The 26,888-nt window shown below is 53.0% G+C and overlaps 1 protein-coding gene across 1 annotated transcript; it reads right to left on the reverse strand.

The window, feature by feature from the left end:
* Positions 1-1,473: 1,473 nt before the first annotated feature.
* LBX1 (ladybird homeobox 1) lies at positions 1,474-4,179 on the reverse strand. The gene is made up of 2 exons (XM_061163137.1): positions 3,764-4,179; positions 1,474-3,080 (listed from the first exon to the last, which is right to left on the reverse strand). Exons 1-2 carry the CDS (start codon positions 4,086-4,088, stop codon positions 2,560-2,562), a joined length of 846 nt encoding a protein of 281 aa, XP_061019120.1. The 5' UTR covers positions 4,089-4,179; the 3' UTR covers positions 1,474-2,559.
* Positions 4,180-26,888: the final 22,709 nt, after the last annotated feature.

The raw sequence follows: 26,888 nt of genomic DNA on the forward strand, positions 1-26,888 counted from the left end.
CGCCGCGCCGCGGTCCCTGCGCCGTCTTTGTGCCGGGGAGGCGCGCGCGGGGACCTAATCCATCAAATTGTCTACAAATTGTGAAGAAAATTCAAAAACCATATGGTCGCCAGCGCCGGCGCGCTCTGGGCTGCGGAGGGCCGTGGCCGCGCCCGCACCCGGAGCCACGGGGGGCTGGGCCCGGCTATTGTCGCCTGTCAGCGGCCGCCCGGGTCCATTCGTCCCGGCCTTCATGGTCCGCGCTCCGAATTACAGACCCATCCATCCTTTGAGGGCGATTTATGTCGCCCGGGAGGAACCGGCCTCACGCCGGCCCGGCTGCCCGGCCGGCTCTTTCCTTCTTTCGCTCTCGCCGCTCCTCTCTTTTCCCCATTCCCTTTTTCTCTCTCCGTCTGTTTCTCTGTTTCTCTCTCTGTGTGTGTAGCTTTTCCTCTTTCTCCCCTCGTCTCTGTGGCTTTCCACTTTCTCGATCAGATTTTGAAGTGTTTTTTCTGTTCTCCTTTTTCTATTTTTCTCCCTTAGTTTCCTCGTGGACTCGCAAGTTCCGGATTCAGGCCCCGGGGCCCCAGCGCCTGCCCGAGAACAGATGCGCATTTCTCACATCAATTTTGCTTAGAAAGAGAGCCGAGTGGCCTGGAGGCGGGACCTTCCTCTAGTGACAGCGGCCACTCGCCAGCCCAGTGATAACAAAAGCCCAGAGAGAAACCCGGTCCGTTCAGAAAAGTGAAAGCTGCCCCTGTTCCTGCCCCAGCCGCACTCGGGGGGCTGGGACACCCCCACCCCACCCCCCCCGCAGAGTCCTTGGTAGATTTATGTCTCTGTCCCCAGCAGCGTTCGGGGCCCAGAATTTGTGAGCGTTACCAGAAATCCATCCCAACTCAGACGCCTAGGGCTCACATCTTCCTGTGCCCGTGTCAGCAATTTAGCCTGCCCTCGTGCCTTTGGCTTTATTTTTCTTCCCTCCCCCAAGGCTGAGGCCCTCTGGCGAACCGAAACTTGGGAGCCCTCAGGCTCCACCCCGCTGTCCGACTGAGCTGTACCACCCAAGGCTTAGCCGGTGTTCCGGGGAGCGCAGGAAGAATACCCTTGGGTCCCGGCTGCGATGCACGAACCCCAGGGCAAGTCCCCCCACCCTCAGCCTTTGCCCCACATAAATTAATTTTGCACCCGTGGCACCCTCAAAGTACGCACAGATTTCCTTCCAGCATTGTACGCCTCACTTTTTACCCGGACCTGGCGAAGCCCGCTTCTCTCGCCCCCTCACCATTTGGTAGCTGCCGCGTGTTCGTGGGCAACGAGCGCCTCCTCTCTCTCACCACTTCCCCCTCACCCTTCATTCTCACGCCTGCCCCGAAACTCCTCCAAATCGCCAAGGCCTAGGCAGCCCGAGAGCAGGAGCCGAGAGACACCGAGCCTGCCGCGGCTTCACTGAAGAAGGTCCACTCATTCAGACACGGTCACCGCCGGTTCTAGTAAAATGGCAAAGACTTTATTTATCGGAGAAAGAGGCCTTAGGTACAGTCCGGGAGGGAGAGGGCAGGGCAGGAGAAGGGGAGTGGCACGCGGGACCCACCCTCATCCAGCCACCCTTGTCTGGCCAAGTCGAGCTAGGAGCAGGGCATTGGAGACTGCAAGACAGACCCAGAGCTCTGGAGGAGGTGGGGCGAGGATTTAGGTGGGCCTCCTCTCAGTCTCTGTCACATGCAAAGAAATTCTAAAAAGAGTAAAAAATAATGCTTGGACTTTGGGTTCCGTTTTCGTTGGTTGATTGGTTGTTGGATTTCCCCCTGCTTTGTCCCTAAGACCCAGACCCCAGTAGTCAGTCCAAGGCAACCAAGAGAGGGTGGGAAGGAATCTTTAAAATAACATTTCTGGGCATTAGGAGGCAGAAATGGCATCGAAAACAGACTTTTCTCTCGAGGGGTGGGAGGTTGTGGGGGGAGAAAACATTAATTTGAAACTTGCAAGTCAGGACCCGGTTGTCCCCCTCAGTCCCTTCCCACGCTGGGGGGAAATAAAGGCAGAAGGGAATAAAAGAAATCAACTGCAATAGGTCTAGGGAGGTGAGGAGGGAGAGGGCCGGTGCATTCGCCACATGCAGAGAAAAATCAAAAAGTCGGGGCGGCCCCCTCCCCCAGACCTCGAGGTTAAGTGTTTGTTACCCTAGATTCTGCCTCGCCCTCAGCAAAGCCGGCAGCCTGAGCTTTGAAATCAAGGAAATCTCCGAAACTTTTAACAAATAAAAGAAAGGAAGAAGTCAGGCTGCGGTGGGAAGAACCCGGTATATAGGCTTAAATATTTATACAGAAGCCAGACAGAATTGCGCGGCGAGGGCTCCCGGGGCGGTGGAGGCCGCGCGCGGCGACCGGCTCGGCCGGCCAGCCCGGGTTTATTGCTTCGAGAGGGAAGAGGCAGCTGCCGGGAGCCGAGTCCGGGCCAAGGATGGGGAGAAGGCGGGAGTTGCAGAGGAGGTCCCAGCTCCCCTCGGCGGTCCGGTCCGGGAGGCGGCGGGCATCCGGCGCTCGGAGCCCGGGAGCGGTGGAAGATGCCGGGCGCCGCTCAATCGTCCACGTCGATTTCTTCGTCTTCCTCGTCCTCCGAGCAGTCCTGGCTGCTGGCTGGCTGGTCTGTGAGCGGGGAGGCTGGCGAGAGCTGCAGGGGCCCGGCGCCCGGGGCCTGCGGGGCGCCTGGGGGGAGTGCCGGAGAGCCAGGCCTTGACTTAGCCCTGCCGCAGCCGCCGCCGCCGCCGCCCGCGGCCTCCGAGTTCTGCTCGAGTTCGGCCAGCGCCACGATGTCCATCTGCCCGCTAGGGCCCAGTTTCTTGGCGGACTCCACGTCGGCCTTCATCTCCTCCAGGTCCCGTTTAAGCTTGGCGCGCCGATTCTGGAACCAGGTGATGACCTGAGCATTGGTGAGGCCCAGCTGCTGCGCAATTTGGTCGCGATCGGCGGGGGACAGGTACTTCTGGTAGAGAAAGCGCTTCTCCAACTCATAGATCTGGTGATTGGTGAAGGCTGTACGCGACTTTCGTCGCTTTTTGGGGGTCTGCCGCTGCCCAAAGATGGTCATCCCGTCGCGGCCTGCGAGGAAACCAGAGTATAGGCTTGCGCCCGGGGAGAGGAGACCCCACCCCGGCCCTTACTCACCCCACCTAGACCCATCCGGCCATCAGTCTGCCGCTGTTCCCTTCTCGGATTAGATTCGGCCACCTGGACTAGGGCAAGCCTAGGCTACGGCAAGCCCCCTTCCTCCATCTCTCGTCTACCGGAAGTCCCTAGGAAAAATTGTTTTGATCTGTGCCCCGTCACCTGAGAGTTCGTTTGAAAGACCCGAGGTCGCTAGAACATGAGAGCCAGACAGGGACGCTCTGACTGGGTGTGAATGTTGGCTCTCCACCTCGTCGCAATCAACACCACTCTACTGCTACCCAAAAGGTCCCAGCAAAGGCTCTCCATTCCCCACCCCAGGAACAGGGCTAGGAGTGACCAGGCCACTGAGAACGGGAGGGAACCAGGCAGACCGCGGAGAGATCTTGGGTTTCCGCCTCCCTCCGCGGTCACTCTAGCCTATCCCGAGGTCCCTAGGAGACAGGGTTTGGGTCCTGTTCCACGCATCTCCACTCCCAGTGGCAGCGGCTTGGGTTGGAGGGCCCTGACGACCGGCGTGGGGGGTGAGGCGGGCAGAGACACGGGGAAGTAAGCGTGGGACACACGGAAGAGGGCGCGGGGTGCTGGGCGCGGGGGAACCCAGTGGTGGCGCCTACCTTCGGCTGCCTGCAGGACGCTGACCTCCAGCCCCTTAAAAGTCTTGCTAGCGAGCTCCTCAAGCGCGCACAGCGGCGAGGTCTGAGAGAGCAGCGCGCGGCCCGCCAGGGGCAAGCCGCCCGGCGCGTGCTTGTCCGCGGCCGCCAGCAGGTGCGCCGCCCCGCACAGCGAGTAACTTCTCCGCACAGACGGCTTGTTGAGGATGTCCTCGATGCTGAACGGCGTCAGCGGCTTGTTGGAGTTGGCGGGAGGCGGCAGGTGGTCCAGCGGGCTGCGCCGCCTCTCCTCCCCCGGCGCCGCCTTGCTGTCCTCCTTGGAAGTCATCTCGGCCTCGCTTGGGGGCCCGGCCCGGGCGGCTCGGGCCTCGGGGACCCAGCCCGCGGGCAGCTCGGGCGCCGGACGGCGCGGCAGGCAGCAGGCGGGAAGCAGGCGGGAAGGAGGCCGCGCCGGGCAGGGCGCGGGCCGGGCTCGGGGCCGATTAGCGCAGCAGCAGAGGCGAGCAGAGCCGCACGGGGCCCCGGGAGGAGGGCGCTGACGCGGGCGCTGCCGCCGCCGGGGCTTCCAGCAACCCGAGGCCCAAGCCGGGGCGCGCCGCGCGGGGCTCCAGTTTCGCCAGCCCCGGTGCTATTTAAAGGTGTCAGGTGGCTCCGCGGCGGTTCCTGGCCCAGGATCCTGGCGGCAGCAGTTGGAAGAGCCGAGGCGAGGGCGCCGATCCCGTACTGCGAGGGGAGGCGGAGAGATGGGGCAATTGACTATTGCTAACAAGTTAGCCTTGATCGAGGAGTAATCAATTATCTGCAGCGGCACTTCTCTCTCTCTTTCTCCGTCTTTCTCCTCTCTTCTTTCTCTCTGTTCTCTCTCCTCCCGTTCTCCCTCCCTCTTTCCCTCCCTCTTCTCTCTTCTCTGCTCCCCCCGTCTCTCTCCTTCTCTCCTTCTCCCTCGTCCTCTCTTTCACTCTCTGTCTGTCCAATGCAGGCGGCTCTAAGTTGGGAAGCTCATTAATTAGCGGGCCTGGGGTAGGAGGAGCCGGCTGGAATTAGCCTGCCTAATGCGCCTGTCAGTCCGGGCGCTGCGCCGCGCTCGGCCCGAGCTGTTTGTAAATTACATTAGCCGCGCCTTTATTGCACCCGAACCTCCGGCGACTGAAAAGCCGCCGCCCCCACCCCAAACTGCGAGCCGCGCTCCCGGAGCACCCGCCTCCCGCCGGCCTGGCTGTGATGGCAGCGCTGGCCCGGAGATCTCGGGCTCTCCAACCCGGGATTTGGCGCCCGAGAAGGGCGGCAAGAGCCCAGCCGGGGAGGTATGCAGCCGCCGCGCGGGCCAGGTAAGACCGGGAGCCTGGGTGGGCTCCGTCGCCACCCAGAGCAGACTTTGTCGAGCTGAGATCAAGGACGCAGCGCCCCTACCCCTAGACCCACTTACCCCTCACCCACGGCCTTGGGCGACGCGCCTGGCGGAAGGAATCTGCAGCCCTCGGGGTGGCCCGCGGTAGGTCCAAGGAGGTTCTGCAGCCCTGGGTGAGGCGACACAGGACTCAGGGGTGGGGGAATCCCAGGGGTTGGGGGAGGAGGCCAGTCCGAGGACACAGCCTTACCCAGCCGAGAGGTGGCGGGGGGAGTAGTTGTTGATGGCTCTAGGCACCTCTCCCCTGGCCGGAGCCGAAGCGACAGCCTTACCTCCTCCCGCAATTTTGCACACTCTTTTCGGGCCTCTGCTCTCCGGGCCGACTGGGGCCACGGCCCGTCTGGTGATCGGCGTCCGACCGAGGTAACCGGGCCGGGTGCCGGGGCTAACGGGGCAGGCTCAGGGCCTCCCCGCTGCTCTCTGCCCGGCCCCGGCCGGGGCCCCGCTGCCGGCCCCGCCCAGCCCAGCGCCCGGCTGGAGTGCACCACCAGGCCGACTCCAGCTGTTCCGGATGCGGGGCGGGGGGCCCAGAGGGGGCCGGGCCACGGCTAGGGCTGCGCTCTCAGGAACCCGCAGGGAGCTGGGGTTCGAGTGAGACTGGGCTCTGGCAACCCTATGGCCCGAACTCTGTGCGTATCAAGCGAGCATTTGTGTGCATCGGTATTTGAATGTGTTTATGTGTTCGAATATGTATATATATGTGTGGTTCTCCATGGATATATTTGTGTAAACGTATGTAAACTTGTGGGTATTTGGGCATGCCTATGTTTTTCATTCCCCTGAGGCACCCAAGAGGGTTGTGCCCCTAGTTTTTTTTTCTCTTGAGTCCTTCCTTCGGTTTGTATGCAGCTACTTGCCCTGCCACCCTAGTTTTCTGTTTCTGCCCCCATAGAAAGGAGGAGAGGAGGGGACTGGCCGCAGCTGAGGGAGGAATAGCTGCTGTCCTCCTCACACACAGCCCCAGCCCTTTCTCTGGCTTTGTTTGTAAACTCCAGGGCAGGCAGCGCAGTCTGGCAGCCCTGCTTGGTCCAGAGACGGCTCCAGAGAGGCCAGTGCAGAGGACCGTGGCCCGACTCAGAGGCTGGGATGGGAAGAATAGGACTTCTTGGGCTTCTGGCCCTGTCCTACCTGCTCCAGAGAGAAAACCAAGCTGGGCTGTGGGGCAGGGGACAGGTTCTTTTCCTGGATGCCTCTAGCATAGGGACCTCTGAGCATCAGAGATCAGTTTCTTTATCTCCAGGTTAGTTGTTTGTTTGGAAAAGGGCTTGTAGCTCTCCAGAATAAAAAAAGGACAGTGTAGGGAGAGAGGATTCTTGTTTGGGACCCCAGTGCCTGCCCCAGGCCTGCCTGGCAGTGTTGGGAAGAGCTATTTACCCTCTCTCCCCGTCTTTGTCTTACATTTTGGGGAAAGGACAGGTACTTTAGAAGCAGGAATGGTGAGACTGTTCCCCCAGAGATGCAGAACTATCCCCCAGGCAGGCCAGTCTCATGCATCAGTGATGCTCTGAGAGCCATGAGGTAAGGTTGGGCCTGGGGTCAGAGTCCAGAGATGGTGAAGAGGGACCCGAAGAAGAGGGTTCCGGGGAGCTGAACCCTGCTGGCTTGGAAGCTCTGAGATGGAAACGGGTCTGCTGTCTCTCACTTTCTGCTCTTAGGATTCCACCTCACCTCTGGCCCACAGCCCATTCCTGCCATAACCCCCAAAGCCACGACCCAGAGTCTGAGGCAAACCATATCCAGAGGAGGCCCCTCCACATCAGGGAATGGGGACTCTTTGGTCCTCATCCTCCAGAGGAGCTCTCACCCATACTCTTCCTCCCCTATTCTTCCAGTCTGTTCATCTCTCCACACCTGACATTGGTCTGCAAGACAGGATCGCAAGGACAACCCTGTTCCTCCCGTCTCCCAGTCCCTCAGGACCAGCAGAGTTCAGGATTATTGTGAGGTTGCCAGGAAGGTGAGGAATGTGAATTGGGGAGCAGAGAGGTGGCAGCATAGAATGCCTCCCCTGGAGTCCTGTTTCCTTGGACCTTCAGTCTATGGCCACGTTTTGTCAAAGTGCACAGGACATTCCAAAATCATCTGCTATAGTACCCCTTCTAATCACCATCGTCAAATCTTCTTCCCTTCTTGGCTGTCCAATCCCAAGGTTTTGGGGTTTTTTGGCCTAATTGGTTGTACTCTTGGCTGGCCAAACAGCTCTGGCCAGCATAGCTGGGGAATCAGGGGGCACATGGTATCACCTGCCTATTTTTGTTCAGGGTCCCCTAAATCCATCACCGCATCGAGATTATCTTCAAAAACCAGTCCACTGTTCCCCCCCCCCAACTCACTCCAGACCCCAGTGTGTAGGAGGATAGAATCTTCTGAACTCACGAGAGCCCAAACCCTTCTGCAGAGCTAGGGGCTGTGTTTGGGGTTTGCCCTCAGCCTCATTCCCTCTCCTGCCAGAATGGGAGATCCCTTAGGGCAGGGTCCTTGATGTGGGGGTTGTCCACTTCAGACATTCACAGGCTAGGCAAGAATGGGGACACCCTCAAGTATTGATTGAATGAGTTTTTGTCAGGCAAATGGAGTATAGACAATTGTGTAGAGGGGGAAGGCTTGGGCTTTGGTGGTCCCACCTCAGAGGAGTTTTGGAGATCAGGAGATTTGGAAAAGGAAGTAACTCAGAGACAGGTAGGGTAGGGGTTGGTTGGAAGGAATATGCCATTGCTCCAGGATCTCACCTTCTGCTCAGCCCCCTTCCAGGCATCCAGTGCTGGACCTGGAAGGCTCCAGAGGGTTCCCCACTTCCCAGTCAGCTGGGCCATTATCTTCTCCCCTGGAGTTGGTCCCGGAGTCTGTTCTACAGAGGGAATGCCTGTCTTCAGAGCCTGGTCAATATTGCATCCTGACTCCCGAATTCCTGCTTGCTGTCTATACCACCAGGGTATTCCAGCCTTATTCCATCTCCACTGCAAGGGGAAGGGATTATTCTGCCCCGGATCTGCTTGTCCCCTAGTTTCCCTCTTCAGACAAAGAAGAGGGAAAGAACATTGCATGAATTGTGAGGATAAGGGGACACTGTAGACTGACACACAAGGAGTTATTACTTAGCATGGGAGAATAATTCAAATAAATCCCCAAAGGCTCTGTTAGCTTTAATCCAGATTGTTTTGGTAGCTCCATTCATTTCCAGATTATTTGTGTAAGCATCAGGTTGGCCTTCAGGCCAGAGCTTCCCTGAGAAAAAAAGTTCTGACATTGCTGGACATGAGTTAACTTGACCACCAAGTGGGATCATTTTTGTCCCCCAGGGACCTGCTACTGTGACACTCCTCATGGAATTCAGAGAGTGTTTCTTCTGCTGTAGAAGCAGACTCCTGCCACCCTGGCTGAACCAGAACTGCCCACTTGGTTTTTATTTTCTGCCCTGGGCCACCTTCTGCAGTAACAACAATAATAATAACCATGACAATAAACACCATAAGCCCTTACCATGTGCTTGGCTTCCGGCTAAGAGTTTTATTGATTTCACTTATTACTCACAACCCTATGAGGTAGTTACTGCTATTACCCTGATTACATATAAGGAAAATGAAGTTAGTAACACAGAGAAGTTAAGTAACACAGCCAAAGTCACACAGCCTGTTTGGGAGTAGTTAGGACTTAAAGACTGTTTTTTTTTTGTTTGTTTTTTTGTTTTTTCTGACTCAAATCTTAATCCTAGAACCATAAGATTTTTAACTGGAGCCCAAAGTTTCTTTGAATGGACTTTAGGGGCTCTGTAGATCCCAGAAATTGTGTGTAAAATTTTGTATATGACCCCAAGTGTTCATATTTTTTCAGGGGCAATATTATATAACACACTGAATTCTCAAAAGGGGTTGGAGATCCAGAAAAGGTTAAGGCCAGAAGCAGGCCAATAGGGGAAGGGAGAGAGAAGCTCCCTCTCTGCAGATCTGGGGAGCAGGGAGCCAGCTGCTCTGAAATTCATGCCAGGCTCCAAGCCTGCTTCTGGACCTGCCCTGCTGTCTCTGACCATGACCAGCTCTCGGGACCTCTTCTGGCAGAGAGATGGGGGCAGGCTCTAAGACCAGGGCACTTTTTTAGAGAGCACCCTTCCTTCCTTCTCTCTTCTCACCTCCCCAACTTCGTTCATGAGCTGAACTACTTTAGAACCTAGTGACAGGTGGTCCCACCACATAAGCCAACCTCTTTCTGGCCCTTCAGTCCTGTATGGGGTAACTGATTGCCCTTTGGAAGTGTAGGGGGATCAACAGATCACTGAGTAACACAGACAAATAGAGATGAGGAAAGATGCTCAAGGCCCAAGTGACCATATTCCTGCAGCCCTCATTTTGGTCCCAGGCCTTTGCTTCCCTCACCCTGAGGCCAGAAGTAAATCTATTGCTGCCCCGCCTGGCACTTTTTTTTTTTTTTTCCCTATGCTGTATGCTTATGGGATTTTAGTTCCCTGACCAGGGATCGAACTTGGGGCCTGACAGTGAGAGTGAGAAATCCTAACCACTGGACCGCCAAGGAATTCCCTCCTGGCACTTCTTGCTGTTTTTAGTGCTCAACTCATCTTGGGGAAACTTTCCTGCCTGTTCTGTCCTCTGTGCCCCTTCAAACATTCCCCATGGAGACACTGTCAGATTGCCAAGAACTGCTGGTTGTTGTCTGTTCTTCTACCTCTCTCCACCTGGCTGTGAACTTGGGAACCTGAAACTCCTCTCCATGACCTGTGCCAGCATGGCATATATGAAGAACTCTCCATGCATTCGTTGAATTAATAAACTAAATGAATAAGAGATAAAAGGGAGAACTAGGCAGGGACCTCTGCCTGTGCCCCCTGAGAGACAGAGAAGGGAGTAAGGGAAGGGTAGGTGCATTGTTTTTCCAGCTGCGTGCAGATGTATGAGGCACTCCTGTGGCTTGTACCTCCAATATACATGAAGGGGCACAGAGACCTCATTCTTTAATGCTTTTTGGCCATGGTGGGTGGGGAGTGTCCTAAGTTCTGGACCCAGCTGCGGTATGGCCTGACTCAGGAATGGAGTTTGTTAACCTTCTCTCTTTAAAAAAAAAAAAAAAAAACAGGTTCCCATCCTATTTTGAGCCCAGAAGCAGAGAGGAGGAACAGACAGAAGGAGAGAGATGGGCCAGTAGGAGTGTCAGGAAATACACCTCCTCCCCAGTAGCTCAGGGGACTATGCAGAGGGTAAAGGATAGGGGCCAGGGGTGGTGGGGTGGGGGGAGTAGTGTCTGGTTCTGTCCCACAGGGAGTAGCATTTGAAATGAGCCATGAAAATCCAGAAGCACTGGGGTAGGTACAGAAGTGAGGACCACTTTCCTGGTAAGCAGAGAAGCTGATCAGGAGGCCAGAAGTGCCAACCCAGAGGGGGGGAAAGAGTGCCCCTCACTCCCTGGCCTGGGCATCAAGCTGCTGAGGTTGGTTGGTCCCCTGTGCACCCTCAGCAGGTCTGCAGCCTGGGACATGGACTGGTGGGCTCCTGGAATGGTTGCTTGGGGCTGCAGGGGGGAGTTGGGGACAGACTGCACCCCAGTCCTGGGTCCACAATAGGGGTTCCATTCACTATGCTGCTATGCCATCTACAGAAGCACCAAGAACTGATCTACTACTAAACCAACTCCTGGGTCCCTGAGCTCCCCAAACCGCAAATGGTGATCAGGCTACCACAGAGGTCTCTGCCTGTGGGAGGGCACCAGGCAGAGGAGCCTGGGCCAGGACAGGTGGATCAGGAAAGGAACCTAAGTGGGGAGGGGCGAGTAGACTTAGGAGCTGGCCAGCGACGTGGTTGGGCGGGCTCCAGAAAGGCCTGAGTCAGGCTTCTCATAATAAACTGCACGTGAATAATTCAGCAGCTGCGCAGGGGCTCATTGCATTAGCGCCTCACCTTCCGGTTGAGGGGAAGGGGGGGTCACTAATGCGCTTGAGGAGGGAGCCAGATAGAAGACTCCTGGCCACTAGCATCCTGGGTTCTGCCGGGCCCAATCCCAGGAGACTCACTGGTTCCCCGAATCCCTGCGGCCCCACCGGTCAGAGGGTGCCTACTGAGCAGGGCTGTCCCAGCGAAGCCGCTCTTAAGACCCCAGGCAAGAGAAAACAGGCAGCGGGACCAGGGCCGGAATAGGGAAGGAGGGGGCCCACCCGACCTGTGGGCAAGCGAGCTGCGGGCAATGCCCAGTCGCGCAGAGAACGTGGGCGGGGTGGCTCTGAGCAGAGAGGAGAAGGCGGGCTCCTGTGCTCAGAGCCCGGGTGTCCAGGGGCTGCTTCGTCTGGGCCGGGATTTTCCTTGTGCTTAGAATGGAGCTCCAGGGAAGCTGCGGGACTTTTCACCCACGGTGGATTCCCAGGTTGTGCTTCTTCCCCAACCCCACCCCCACTGACCCATCGACGCACCGACCCACCCACCCATAGATCCAGTTCTTGAGGCGGCAGCCCACCCTCCTGCCCCCACCTCGCTTCGGCCGGCGCTGAAGGGAGCACCGGAGGCGCTAGGCCTGTTGTTCTCCGACTCTGCGACCCCATGGACTGCAGCACGCCAGGCTTCCCTGTCCTTCACCATTCCTGGAGCTTACTCAAATTCGTGTCCATTGAGTCGGTGTTGCCATCTAACCATCTCGTTCTCTGTCGTCCCCTTCTCCTCTTGCCTTCAGTCTTTCCCAGCATGAGGGTCTTGTCTAAGTGCACACCACCTTCAACCTTATTTCGTTTGAGCAGAATCAGCTTCCTCTGGCTTTTCCACTTTTCACCAGCCTCTGGGTTTCTGATCTTGAGGGTTCGCCCTCATCCCGTCCAACATCCACTGCCGCTTGATTCCTCCGGCTCTTCTCCAGAACCGTTCACCTCCAGGCAGTCGGCCCCGCCCTCTCTCCAGCAGCCTCCCCACTCCTATGGAGTGAACCTCGGGCTGTCAGAGACCCTTGCGCTGACACCGCTGGCCCTTCGGGGCCGGCGCGACCGAGGCCCCAGTCTGGTCTCCAGGGGTCTTGAGAAGTCCGGCCGAAGGCACCTCGAGTCCCCCCTTCCCTGCTCATCCCTCCTCCCACCCCAGCAGAATCCTCGTCTTCTGCCGCTGCCTCCTCCTCTTCTTCCGCCTCTATGCATTTGTTTTTCTTGGTTCGGTGCCTTGGGCTTCCGGAGGCCAGGCCGCTGGGGACGAGGCTGGCTGGGGTGTCTTTGCAGAGGCACGTGAGATGGACTGATGGCACCTGGACCCCAGACGGCTCCACCACTGCCCGGCAGTGTGTTCTTGGGTAAGTAAGTCTCTTAACCTCTCTAAGCCCTTACTGGGCAAAGGCCAAGAAATTTAGGGAGAGTGATGGATGAGAGACTAAGTCATTCGATTCGTTTGGGAAAAGGGGTTGCTTGCTTTGGGGCCTGAGGAAGCGAGTTTCAGGAGAATACTAGGTCCAAAACGACTATTTATTTTAACGAATATTTCAAGAGCAGCTGGTAGCTGCTTATTTTTCTTTTTTTTACAGCTGATGGGTTCCCAGGCATTAGAAACTTCTCCAGTCCTCACCACATCTTGGTTTTACCGAAGAGGAAACTGAGGTTAAGACTGCGTCCCGCTGGTCAACTGCTCAGGTGGGATTCGAACCTGCCTCCGTTTAGGAGGCGCTCCTAAATTTGAGCCAGGTAGCCTCCCTTGGACTAGCAAATCGAGCCCTCACAGGGCCGGCCACCACCTGAGCGAGGAGGGGTTGGGCTGAATCGCTAAGCATTCTCCATTTTTTGTGTGCCGGAAAAGCATTGAAAATTTTTTCAGGTAAACGATTTTGGCCGCTCCCGGGGAAGGAATGGAAAGGACAGGACACCCGGGGTGGGGGTGGGGGGAACCTCCAGCTTGTTGTGGGAGAGCCACTAGGGCGGAACAAGGAAGGCGGCTCTTCTCTGAAGCAGAGCTTAGGTTGAAGCCTTCGCACCTGGATTTTTTCCTCTTTCGAGTTTATCCATCTGCTCAGTCGGTCCTGTGTAGCCCACGTCTTCAGAAGACCACGTCTTGGGGGCGGAGGAGAAGGCACAAGGCCCCCTCCAGGGCACAGGTATGGCCTGAGGACACCCGACGCTTTCACCCCCTCCAGGGGCGCCTCTCTGAGGGAAAGTTCTCCTAGCGGCAGAGGAATTGGCTGGGGGGAGTGGAGGGAGGCAGGTGGGACCGCTGGCTGGGCAAGGAAGGCTGGGATACAGGCTCCCCAGCGACCCCGTCCCAAGCTCCCGCTGCAAGGTCGCGGCATGGCAGCCCCGACAGGCCACGCGTCCCTCGACACAAGTCCCATTACATTGTATTTATGTTTCACTTTATTGTTTTTTTTTTTCTCCTCTCATTATTGTCTCACTCTGGGGGAGGCAAAGGATATAATATATTCATCTTTATTATACCAAATCTGTGTGAAGCATTTAATAAAACGCTGTTTCCACACAGCCAGGGATTAGTGTGAGCTATTCTTAAGTTAATGCTCGGGTACGGAGGGCGCCTCCGCCGCAACGCCTGCTGCTGGCGGCCGGAGGGAAGCGCAGGCCCCGGATGGTGCGCCGGCGCCCGCCCCAGCACACGGTGCCCTTACCAGACCGCCGTCTCTCAGTGGCCCCTCGGGCCCCAGCCTGCGGGAGGGGCTCCGAAACAAGCTCCCTCCAGCGTTTCTAACTCGCTGCGGGCTTCGGTCTGTGACTATGAAAATGGGAAGAGAAATCCTATAGCCGCTTTCGTCTCAGGGCTCTGTCTTGGGAGGCTGAAGAAGCCGCGGGGGTAAACAGGACTTTATAAGCTGGAATGGAAAAAGAGGAGGATTTGTCAGGACGGGGGTTGATGGGGGACAGAGAGAAACAAGGAGGCCACAAAAAGTGATTCTAGGCAAAATAGACCCCCAGGCTGAACCCCAGCCCAGGCTGGGGAGCAGAGTGCAACTTCAGTTTGAGCAGAGGCCAGGTTTCGGCCTGCCTGGGGCTCACCCTGAGTCTGATGAACGTGACTGACCGGAATCAGGATTCCGCCCCACCCGAATCAGGATTCCCCCACCCCAGAATCAGGATTCCCCCCACCCCACCCCTGAGTCAGGATCTTGGCATGTCACAGTAGGTGACATTGTCCTCCCTGTAGGTAGATAACAGTCTTTGAAGTTCAAGTTACAGCTAGCAAATTGAGACTCAAGTTCAAGTGGCTTGTTTGGGGAACCCAGCTGGAAAGTAGCAGAGCAGATCGTTCTGTCTTTAGACTCCACTTCCCCCTTCCCCCAGCCCTCCTGCTTGCCACCTCTCCCCTCAACATCTCCTCATCCCAGTCCTCCAGGGTTGTCCGTGGCATGTAAGCTTTCCCATTCTGTTTTCTACACACACACACACACACACACACACACACACACACACCCTACCTGGGATACCCGTGAGAAGAAGAAACAGTCACATGACTTTCTTATCCAGGCCCACTGCTCAGTAGCTTCCCTCGAGGCTCAGATGGTAAAGAATATGCTTGTAATGCAGGAGACCTGGGTTCAATCCCCCAGGGAAGATCCCTGGGTCTGGAAGATCCCCTGGAGAAGGAAATGACAACCCACTCCAGTATTCTTGCCTGGAGAATTCCATGGACAGAGGTGCCTGGTGGGCTACAGTCCATGGGGGTTACAAAGAGTCGGTCACGACTGAGTGACTTTCACTGCTCAGTGTACTTTAGAACCCGCTTGCCTTGTGTTTGTTTTTCCAGCACAGATTTGGGCACACCACCCTTCCTTTATTCCCTTGTTCCCTTGTTCCAGGGCTATGGGAAAGAGTTGGGGGCAACCAGGCCAGGCCAAAAGGAGGTGTTGTGCAGGAAAGGATTGGGATGGGCAGATAAGTCCCCCTAGTTAGAACTAACACCCTCCTAGAATTCTCAGTCCCCATCTGCCCCTATCACCCCCTCCTGTAGGCTGCTGGTAGGAGCTTCTATGGAGGCTAAGGGACTTGAGAAATCTGACAGTTCCCAGCCTGGGGCAGGCTGGGGAAGGGTACCCACTCACTGTGTGGTAGGGCTGGGACTAGGATGAGGCAAATAAGACACTTAGGGCACACAGTTTAAGGAAGTACTTGTTCTCAGTGTTGTGTACCAGACCTGAAATTTTGTGCTTAGGCATCCCACTTGTCTCATCCTAGTCCCAGCCTCTTTGTGGCCCCAGGGGTGGAATTACAATTGCAGTGGGGACAGAGAAAGATTTCACTTTACCCTTATGAATGAATATGTAGAAGTATAAACAATGGAATGAACTGCCAGGGGTGGGGGTGGGGTGGAGGTAGGGGGAGGGCACTGAGCTTTCCCAACAGGTGGAGTATGCTTCGAACCAGCTGGAAGGCTAATAATCAGTCTTATTGCCATCATCATATTCTTCATCATTTTATTGGGTTGGCCAAAAAGCTCATCCCAGTTTTCCCATAACATCTTACGGAAAAACCCCAACAAACTTTTTGGCCAACTCAATTCCATCGTGTATTTTGTGCCAAGTAAGAGCTTTACCCACATTATCTCAAGCAATGTATTAAATGTCTTTTGGCTGAGGATGGGTATTAAAGTCTCTGACCTTTTGGATCCTTTCCATCTCTAACAGTCTATTGTTGCATAAAATAAAGGACACATTTGTTGATTTTGGTTAGTTAATTATAGTTCAAATTATAGTTATTATTTGAACTTGTTTTATGGCCTTTCCTAATGAGTAAGCTCATTGAGGGCAGGCACTATATCTAATCTCATTTCTTTTTTTTTTACCATTCCTTCTCCTCCATGATCCACACAGGACTAAGCATGTAGCACATGTTTAATAAATGTGTACTAAAAAAACACATGAGTAATCAAAGTCTGTCTGTTTACCTGGCCATTTGCTTTCCATACTGTGCCCATCAGAGCTATGAAGTGGCCCCTGGGAGAGCCAGTATCACCTCTGCAGTCATTGTCCCCCTTTCCCTGCAGCTGAGCTGAGTTCAGGCTGGCACTTATAAAGCCTCCTCCCTACTCATGCTCCCAGCTCTGTTCTCATCTGTGAGCAAGACAAAGGCCAGCCCAGCTTCCACCTGTGCAGAGGAGTCCAGTCTCATACTGAACAAGCCTCAGAAGAAACCATTTGGGTTGGGGAGGAGGCCTCTGAGAGATCAGAGTAGGCAGGGCCCTGTAGCCAGAGAAGCCTGTCTGGCAGAGCTGGGACTAGAGCTCAGTCTCGGAAGATGGGAAGGACTGAGAGGCTAGAGGGAAGAAATCGAGTATTCCAGGTTAGAGAGAGGGGAAGCAGGGGCAAAGGGACAGGGGCAGGCGGGACTGCTCATAACAGTTTTGGGAGACAGTAGGCTGGCCTGGCTAGAGCACCAGAGAACTATAAGTGGAAAAGATGTCTGTGGAATGCCTTGAGTGTCCTGACCCGAAGTCAGAGACCAGAAGTTGGGGTTCAGAAATCAGAGTTTAGAATTCCAAGCCCAAAGCCACAGTCCAAAACTCAGCCTTGAACAGAACTGTCTTCTGGGTTGATGTAAGATGCCATCATGGGCCCCATACTCAAGAGGCATGAGTGTCCTGAGTCACAAGATGGACTCTTGTGATTGGCTTGGCCCAGGAAATGCAAGGCCTGGTGTGGGCCCAGAGCCAGCCTAGGCCCACCTGAAGCCCCATGCTCTAGGACTGGCATGAGTAGCTGTACTGGGTTCTCCCAAATCAGACCTTAAGTCTGGCATCATCTGCCACCCAGGAGCCCTGAGCTGCGGCCAAGAGTCACCTACCAGTATATTCCCTTCTACCCATCCCCTTTCCTTTCCTCCATCCTCTGATACAGGTGGAATCTAGGGCTTCTAGGTTGGACCCAGCTGGGCTAGGCCGCTAGGGGGGTGGAGCCGTGATGCCAGCCAGCGTGTAGGCGTTGCTGTGCCGGCCTGTCATGGAGCACAAGCCTGCCAAGGAGCCGGAGCGCTGTGCCGCGTGGAGGGTGTCAGGGGTGGTATTGTCGGCGCACAAATGCTCAACTTTATGTACTTTTAACTAGAGGTGTAACAGATGGCCCCGTTTCTGTCCAAGCCAGGGAGACTGGTGCCCATTCCGGCTGCAGCCAATCAATCCCGCCACTCTGGGGGGAGCTACAAGCTGGGCTGGGAGGCCTGGAGCCAGCAATCGCGCAAGGCTGTCTGCTCAGGCTGGCCCAGTCCTGCCTCTGCCAGCAGCTCAGCCGTGGGCCTGGGGAGGTAGGAGGGCAGGAGAGTGGCAGCCATGCCTGGGAGCCCAGTCAGAGGCCTGTCTGGGAGAGAGAGTCTGGACCCACCCATCAGGACCCAAATGGCCAGTGAAGACATTCAAGTGCCCAGCCCACCCCACTTTGTCCTCATTCTCCTGTGATCCCTGCTTCGTCCCTAAGCCCCAGATCTCTAGCCCCAAAACACTCCAGACCCTTAACGCTGCAGTGTCCTGCCTTGTACATACCAGATATTGCTTGGGACTGTGGGTAGATAGAAGTGCCTTTAGGAGAAACAGTTCACAGAACTGCAGATGATGCAAGATATCCAGGGAGGAAGAGAAGACAGGATCCAGCTGGAAGAAACCGTTAACCTGTTCATACATTCATCCAGTCAACACTCGGTGAAAGCCTACTATGCGCCAGACCCTTTGCTAGACACTTTGGGCACAATGATGAATAGGATAAAATTCATGTCCTTGAGACCTTCTTGGGGAAAGACACACAAGTACATGGGTAACTGGAGTGAAGAGCCTTGGCTCATAAAAGTCTCCACAAGGATGATAGAAGCACAGAGCAGGAGCATTTAACCCTATCTGGGAGATCCAGGGAAGATTCCAACAGGAGGCCAGCTCTGAACTGAGTGTTAAAAGGCTGATAGGAGTCTTTGGTAGAGGTACAGTCAGGGAAGGGCATCTGAGAGGGCAGGAACAGCAGGTACAATGACAGTAAGAAAGAGCACGGTGAAGGGAAGGGTCAGAATAGATTTGAGTGTGCTGGAGTTGGGTATGGGGTTGGGAGGGGAGGGGATGAGGCTGGTAGGTGATGCCTTGGCCCTGTTTCAGCAGACTGGCAACCTAACCCAGTGACTCTCTTCCCCTAGTGTCCCCTCCTGTGACCCCGCAGCTCCTCCTCCTGGGCCCAGAGGGAGTGAGGAAAGGAAGAGGCCAGGCCTAGCAGCGTGCAGGCAAGACAGGAACTCCATGAGGGCACCCCACAGCATCAGTCCTCCAGAGTGATCCTGGTTCTGGCCTGCCTTCTTTCCTAGCTTGAGGGTTGAGGCCATGGACCAGGGGGCTGACTCTCCCCCAGATGTGTACCCCTGGTGTTTCTAAGTCCCTGAAGAACAGCTTTTTTGTAGATTCCTTAGAGATGACTTGGTATCTTATTCATTTGTTCACCAAGCATTGACCATGAGTTGTATTCAAGGCTCAGGCAGGAGTATCATCCAAGACTGTGAGGAGCTCAAGTCCAGACCTAAGAGAAAGATCGGAGTCTGGGCAGCGGTTCTTCTGTTTACAAGAAACAGATTCTCTCAAGTAATCACAAGAAAAAGGAAGGTCTTTCTGTGGAAGCACATGGCCCCAGGCAGCTCTTGGCACTGACTTCTCCCTCATGGTAAGGTGGAAAGGCACCCCACTGGGTCTTCTTTTATCTGTTTGTCTCTCCTCATTAATGTTCATTAAACTGTTGTTACAGGAGGTGAAGGAATGACAGCTAACAAGTTCTGAACACTTACTGAAAGCCAGACAGATTGGTTTTCTTTCTTACTTAATCCTTTTAAGAACTGTGAGTTAGCTAATCTCGTTATCCCCATTTTACATGTGAGAACACTGAGGTTCAAGGAGGTTAGGTGCTCTGCCCCAGGTTCAAGCCAGGAAGTGGAAGAATCAGGATTCCCACTCAGGTTGGCCCCCAGGGCCCCAGCTCATAACTGCTTCTGACCCCCGTGCAGCATGGAGAGCTTCCTGGGTATCCTCATAATTTCTCATAACTGTGACTTGCATTTGACCAGCCGGCCTCTCTGAGTCTCTCTCTACATCACCTCCGCTAACTGCTCTAGTCTCTCTGTATTTCATAGTTCAAATTCCCAGGAGAGGACGTCGGATTGGCCCAGCTCATCTTTTAATGCCAGGCCACACTGTAAGCAGCTGCCCAGCCAAAGAGCTGGTGGAGAGTGAAGCCATGTGCAGCCACTGTTCGGCATTTTTGATAGAGCCAAGAGTAGGAATAATATTCCAAGAAGGAGGAAATGCAAAGTGCTACAGGAGAGGTGCAAGAAGAGGATGAGGGGAGACTTCATGGAGGGTCATTTATGGTTTCAGTCTTAAAATGAATAGGATGGGGGGGGCAGGGTTAAAGACAAGGATTTCTGGAAAGAAAAACGTGAACACAGGCATGGGACTGGGATGGCATGAATCATGTTCAAGGGCCAGTGAGTAGTTCTTATTAGAAGAGGGGTGTGCATGAGACAGAGGCTGGAAATGTAAGACTTGAATGCTAGCATGAATCTAAATTCAGTGGGATTTATGGAAGGTCTTTGAGCAAGAGAGGAGTGTGGTCAGATGGGTAAGATGATCATATACCTGGGGCAGTTCCAATGCATGCCTGTTATCCCATTGTCATTGCTATTTTTTATTCTTAAGTTTTCATTGTTGCCATTGTTATTATTATTTTACAGAGCCCCCTTTGACTCTCAAAAGCATCCTAGTTTGGATAATAAAGTCTATGGTTGACCCAGCTGTAGGGGCTAGAGGCTGTTGCTCTGCCAGGACTGGGTGAATGGGGCAGGATGGTCTTGGATGAGAATGTTGCCATTTTCCAGGTAAAGAAAGTCAGAACCAGATGGGGGCAGAAAAGACAGAAAACAAAAGGCTGTGAGCAAGAGACAGGGCTAGTGAAGAATTTCCCAGACCTGACCAGTGAATGGATTTGGAAAATATGGAAGGGGGAGTGTAGAGTCCAAGTGGCTTCCAGATACTCAGCTTGTTTGAAGGAACAGTAGAGGTTTGAAGGTAGGTTTGTCAGAGATAGGGGACAGAGAATATGACTGTAGTTACAGTGAGTTTGAGGTGCTCTGGAACATCCACTCAGAGATGCTCAGCAGGAAGTTGGATATTCTAGATGGGAATGCAGAAGCTGTGAGTTAGGGATTCTTCCAAAGAGATGGCTAGTGGAAGCCAGGGGAGTGGTGGGCTTGCCTGCGATGGGGCAGGAGGTGGAGTAAGATAAGATGAAAACTATTGGGTTGGTCAAAAAGTTTGTTTGGGTTTTGCCATACCATCTTATAGAAAATCCAGAAAGAACTTCTTGGCCAGCCTGATAAATCCCAGGAAATGCCTGTATTTAGAAAGTTGAAGGAGAGAAAGAAATCAGAAGAGACTAAAAAGGAATAGTCAGAAAGTTATGAGAAAAACAAAAAGAGTTAGTGGCCTGGAGATGACAGAAGTTTCTAGGAAAGAAACTGGTATTAAATTCTGAAGCGTGATCACTGAGGAAGACAGAGTCAGTGGCCAATGGGTTTCGTTATTCTCAGGTCACAGTTAAACACAAGTGACTACAGAGTGGTGGGATATTGCAGGAAGAGTTAATGACAAAGAACTAGAGGTAATGAGGGTGATTTCTCATTCATAAAATTTATCCGGGAGAAAGAGGAAAGATGGAGAGCCAAAATGGACAAGATGTGGAAGATGCTCGATGGAGAAAATTCCGGGGAGAGGCTAGGGTGATTGGGTCCTCGGTAAGGAGAAGGAGAGGAAGAAAAGGGTAAGTGATTATCTAGGAAAATTCTAGGGTGGACTGGTGGGTTTGGGGTAGGTGGAGAGGGGAATATTATTTGAAGAATGGGCTTTGTATTCTTGGTAATATGAAGTATTCTTGGTAATATGAAGTATTCTTGGTAAGTTAGAGTGGAAGTCTTGCAGAGAAATTTGTAATAGTTGTGGAACTGTAATGAAGAGTTAACTATACATGAAGAGAAAATATTTGTTCTGTTTTGAACATACTGGAGTAGGATGAGTTGAGGCCACATGAATGGGCTGGGTTTTTTCCCACCTGCTCCAGAGTATCCAGGAGTAGGAGCCAAAAAGTAGATGGCAGTGCAGCTTAAGGCTGAAGATGGGTAAGTAGGATGGCAGGAAGCATGTTGTTTAAATAATTGAAATGGAGCCAGGGCAGGAAAGGAGCAAGAAAGGCCAGACTGGGGGCAATGAAGTGGGAGAAGGTGGAGGGCTTAAGGGACCAGAGGATGAGCCAGTAGGAATGGGGGGAATGAGTGAGTTTAGAGCATAGGAGATTGGGATCAAAGAAGAGAATTTCAGATCCTGAAATTCTGGAGTTTCCAGAGGTGAGGGGTGGTCATGCCAATTAGAATTAGAAGTAAAGGAAACTGTCCATAATGGCTGAGTTCAAGACCTTCAGAGGACTAAGGAGGCTGGGTGGGTTGGCTGGGAATTGAGCTGCTCTCAGAGTCCCCAGAGACACTTCAGGTTTGACCTTTTTTTGAATTTCACTAGTTGGTACATGTTCCTTTAAAAAAAAAAAAAAAAGATCTGAGGATCTAATGCACGGCATGGTGATTATAGTTAACAGTACTATATTGTATATTTGAAAATTGCTAACAGCGTAGATCGTAAATGTGAGAAAAAAAAGGAAATGGTAATTGTGTGATGCAATGGAGGTAGAGCTAAAGTTGCATGCAGTATATCTGTATGTCAAATCAACACATTGCATATCATGTATAATGTTATATGTCAATATAACATCAATAAAGCTGAAAAAACATTCAAATGATCAAAATTAAAAGTGCTCATAATCCCACCCCTCAGATATTACTAAAGTTAACATGTTAAAAAATAAGTAAATAAAGTTAACATGTTGGTGCTTATTCTCTAGACCTTGATATATATACTATTTTTTTAAATTCACGTATAGTTGATTTACAATATTGTGTTAGTTTTAGGTGTACAGCAAAGTGATTCAGTTATGTATATATATTTTCAGATTATGAAGTTATTGAATATAGATCCCTGTGCTTCACTGTAAATCCTTGCTGCTTATCTCTTTTATTGACATATATATTTAAAAAACCAAACTAGAGGATCACATTATATATATATCTAATGCTTTCCTAAATAAGCTTTTAATTTTGGAGTAATTTTAGATTTACAGAAAACTTGTAGAGATAGTACAGAGAGTTTCAATATGTCTCTTACCCTGTTTGCTCTAATGCTAACATCTCACATTACCATGGTACCTTTACCAGGACCAGGAAAGCAGCTTTGGTCCATTGTTATTAACCTAACTCTAGGCTTTATTTGGCTTTCACTAGTTTTCCCACTAACGTCTTTTACTTACTCCAGGATCCCATCCAGGCTCTCATGTCGCGTTTAGTACGCATACTGTTTTGCAACCTGCTTGTTTTACTCACCATTATGTGTGAACACCTTTCAATGATGCTAAACATTCTTCTACACCATCATTTTAATGGCTGCGTGGTTTTCTGTTGATGGCTGTGCCATTGCCAATCCCTACTGTGGGATGTTTAGGTTGTTTCCAATTTTTCACTCTTATGAACCAGGCTGGGATGAGCCCCTTGAAGCTAAATCGTCTGGACTATGCCTGCTTATTTCCTACTGATACATTCATAAACATGGCATTGTGGGGCAAAAGGCACACATTCTGTAGAGGCTGTGGATATATCTTACCCAACTGGCCTCCTGAAAGGTGGTACCGGTTTACCCTCACAGCGGCATCACTCAGCCTTTTTTTTTTTTTTTTTAAGTTCATGACGGGGAGGGGGCAGATACAGAAGACCTTTAAGATGAGCTGTCCCTCAATGCCATACCCCTCTCTCTCTGCCCAGCTCTTCTCTAGGCCACAGGGTCCACATTGGCCCTGAATGCAGCTAGCAGCTGGGGTGGGGGTGGGGTGTGGCCAGGCTATGGCCCCTGGGCTCTGGGGACACCTCCTGTGCAGGGAACTGAGGAGGGGGTCTGCGCGGCTGCCTGGGCTTTGTTCTTTTGCCAAGAGCTGAGCTGGCGGGGAGGAAAGGATGAGGAGAGGCTGTAAGGGGAGAGGGAGCCCTCCTCTCCCCCCATGAAAGCTGAGAGGCAGGAGGGCAGCTCCCTGAGCCAGCCGGGGGGCAGCAGACGGATTGGGAGAACGTAACCTCCTCGAGACGCATGCTCCAGTTCAAGCAGGAGGCATTAAGGATGAAATATCTCCCAAGCAACAATTCATCTCTAACTGGGAGGAGAGGGACTCGCTGACATTTAGCTGTGATCAGGGGCTGCACACGCCTGTCTCCAGAAGCCTAACAGGAACGTGGCTGCCTGTGTGTGCGAGAGGGTGTGTGTGTGTGTGAGAGAGAGACAGGGTGTGAGGGACTCTGCAACTATAGTGAAGCCATAGGTATATGGGTGACAGTGTGAGAGAAATCATGTGTGTAACAGGAGGTGAAGGATGGTGGGTGACTGTAGTGAGACTGTAACTGTACATGTGACTGTTCAAGTGTGAGAGTCTGTGCGTGACTGTGAGGGCTCTTTAAGTGTGTGTCAAAGTCAAGTCTGGAATGAGGTGTTGGAGCCCCTGTGAGCGTGTGTGTGATGGTGCAAGTGTATGCTAGGGTACCCTGCACTCTGTGAACATGACATTGCGATTGACCCTGAGATTGGCCTTGAGACATCATGAGATTGAAAATGAGGTAATAGATGTGAAACTGACCCCCAGATTAGGTTAGTCTCGGGCCACTGCCAGCCCCTGAAGTGTGTTTGTGAGAGCTGGGAAAAGCTGCCCCCTCCTTCATGAAGACACAGCCCCCAACCATGCTGCTCTGCAGCTCTCCTGAGCAGGGTAGCCTGCAGTTCTCCAAGTGGGGGCCCACTCTCTTTTCTTATTGTCTAGTGGAATTTTGTCTTATTTCACTTATTACGATTTAATGTCTTTACCATGTTTGTCAAAGTGTGTGCCTTTCCGCAGCTAGACCGGAAGCTCTGTACAGGCGAGGACCACTTGCCTAAGTCTTTCCTGTTTGTTGTTCCAACGCCAGCGTCTAGCCCAGTGCCTGGGGCAGAGAAGTTGCTCTATAAACCTTTCCTGGATGACTAAAGAAATAACCAGGACAGGGGATGTGTCCACATGTGTAAATCAGCCTGCAGAAGTGTGGGCCTGAGCCAGGTGTGTGCCTCTACTGGGTGAGCGTCACTGTCATTCCCAGAAAGCTTTTTTCCTCTCTTCTAAACCTCACTCCCAAATCGGCCAAGGACAAGAGTGGCCTTGAGACAGAAGGATGCTTGAAGAGGAGCCCCACCTCTGCACTGTGTGTGGGCCGGGGTGAAGGGAGCAGCAGGACTGGGCTCATTGGCTAGGGGGATAGCAAGGGTCAAATCCTAACCCATGCCCTTGGATGCTCTCCCGCCTCATCCTCCAGGCCCCTTTGAGGCTCAAGAAATCTTCCCAGGGCTGGACTCAGAAAAAGCTGCCACCCAGGCTGTGCAAGCCCCCACCCCCAGCCAGCCCTTGACACACCATACACCCCACCCTGGGGTTAAGACCTCCAGTCCTGCTTTGGTCCCCACATAACTTACTCAAGTGACACAGGACTTTTTGCCTCCTGAAGGCAACAGAGTGGCTAGTGTCACACCAGCCTCACCCCCTAGGGCATGGCCTAGGCCCTGAGAAGAAGCCAGTGACTCCATATTTGAGGGAGGTGTGCACAGGGGTGGGTCTAGAGATGAAAAGGGTCAAAGCGGGTGGATTGGGAGAGGCTGGCAAAAGAGCAGAAAGAAAATGAGCTCAGAAGGCATGAAGAGGCAGAAATTAAAAAGTTCTAGTGGGCTTAAAAGATTGGGCCAGGAGGAGGTGAATGGCCCAGGACAGAGGTCCAGGAGTGTCCTTGTGGGGGGCAGGTGGGGGGGGTCAAAGATGCAGGGAGCCTAGAGCTCACCAGAGTCCAGGTGGCCAGCAGCATAGCTAACCCCACCCCTGCCCCTAAAATCTGAAATGATTCCCAAGGTCCACTCACACTGGCACCCTAGGGACAGAGGAGGGGACTTGCTCAGCTGAGGACTTGTGCTCAGAGTCCCTTGGAGGAGAGATGCTGTGTGTCAGAGCAGCAGGACAGACCAGCAGGCGCTCTGACAGAAGAGACTCAAGCTGGTGGTTGTCCTTATGTGACCAGAGCCTTAAGTCTCCTCTAAATGAGAGGGGATGACCATGTGCTCTGCCAGGTTTCTTCCAGCTCAGACTGTGCCAATGGGACTCTGATTATGTGGCCAGATCTCAGGGCTGCACTCACTGATCCCAGGGCTGTCTCTGGCCTCTACTTTTCCAACAGAGGCTCAGATACAGTGTCCCAGGGGTGCCTGTTAGACCCTAGAGGCCCCTCCTCTAGACCATAAGGACCCTAACCTTTAACCCTTCTTTCCTGCCTCCATGTCCAACTTTTCAGAGTCTGGAAAGGCAGATAGCTTGATGTTTGCTCTGGAATCTGACCTCAGGAGCGGACCATCCCCTGCCTCTGGCCTCTGCCCTCTCTCCTAGGACCCTCAGTGCTTCTTCCACTGGGAGCAGTTTCCAACCTGTGCAGAGACCAGTCTAGCCAGGAGATGAGGTAAAAGGTATTTGCTCTGCACTGACCCTAGGAGACCACAACCTGCTTCTCCCTGGAGGGGGGGATCAGAACAGGCTAGGGCCTGCTCTCCCCTCTTACTATTCGCCCCTCATTTTCAAAGTTTCTTGGCTTCATGGATGACTGGAACCAATTGCAGAGGATATTTCCCTGTCAGGGCATAGCTACACTTGTCCATTACCTGATGGAATCTCACCCACTGCCCTCTCAGGGGCACCAGCTCAGACATGTGGTTGACCCTTGATGAGCTGGAAAGGACAGGGACATGTTTTTCCTTCCTCTCTTTTCAGTGATGACTATGGGTTCCTTAATGTTAAGAACCAAGTCTTATTTATCTTTGTGTCTCCAAGGTCCAGCTCAGTGATCAGCACATAGTAACTGGTCAATAAAAAAGTAGAACAAATGACTGAATGAAAGAGTGGAGAATGAATTCCCCCTTTTCTCCATCAATAATAATGGAGAGGAGGTTTTGTTTACTACCTGTGTTTATTATCTCCATAGGGTCTACTCATAGTGGCAAAGAGCTAATACTCCTTTCCTTCCTACCTGGCCGCCTCCCTGAGTCACTTCACAATCCATTTTCCCAGCATCTGGGGAGGGAGGATGTCACTTTAATGAACATTTGGGCTGTCTTCAAAGTATAGGTGGCCTTGCTCACATGCCTTGGAGCTACCGACCCACTCTCTCTGCAGGCAGGCAGTAAATCAATCACCTTTGCCTTAGGCAAAGCCCTATGCCAGGCCTTGGGGAGGGTTCTGGCCTTAAAATGTATAAAACAAGGATTTAGTTCCCTCTTTCTTGGTTCCCTCTGATCAGTGACATTCAGATCTAGAGATTGAAAATCCATTCCTTTTGGGTTCATGGTCAGAGCAAGAGATGCACTTAGGGGTCAGAACTCAATCCAGATGCCCATCCTTTCTATCCCCATGAACCACATTGAGTGGAAGGGATGACTGCTTGCTTTAGAAAACCCAGGTACCTGCGGCTCTCTGGGCGCATTAAGAGGGCAACTGGAGTGAGTAGCCAGAATTCAGGGATGGGGAGAGATGAGAGCTCTTGCTGCCTCCGATATGGCCACCACCATCAGTAATACCAGAGGAGGCCCCTCTTCCCAAATGCTT

Source organism: Dama dama, chromosome 15, assembly GCF_033118175.1.
Source record: "Dama dama isolate Ldn47 chromosome 15, ASM3311817v1, whole genome shotgun sequence".
Taxonomy (NCBI): domain Eukaryota; kingdom Metazoa; phylum Chordata; class Mammalia; order Artiodactyla; family Cervidae; genus Dama; species Dama dama.

Bases quoted from the DNA above. Each gene is read 5' to 3' on its own strand.
- LBX1 (XM_061163137.1), bottom strand. From the start codon at position 4,088: ATGACTTCCAAGGAGGACAGCAAGGCGGCGCCGGGGGAGGAGAGGCGG. The intron at 3,081-3,763 runs GTAGGCGCCACC...GTTTCCTCGCAG, and splicing joins CGTCCTGCAGGCAGCCGAAG to GCCGCGACGGGATGACCATC.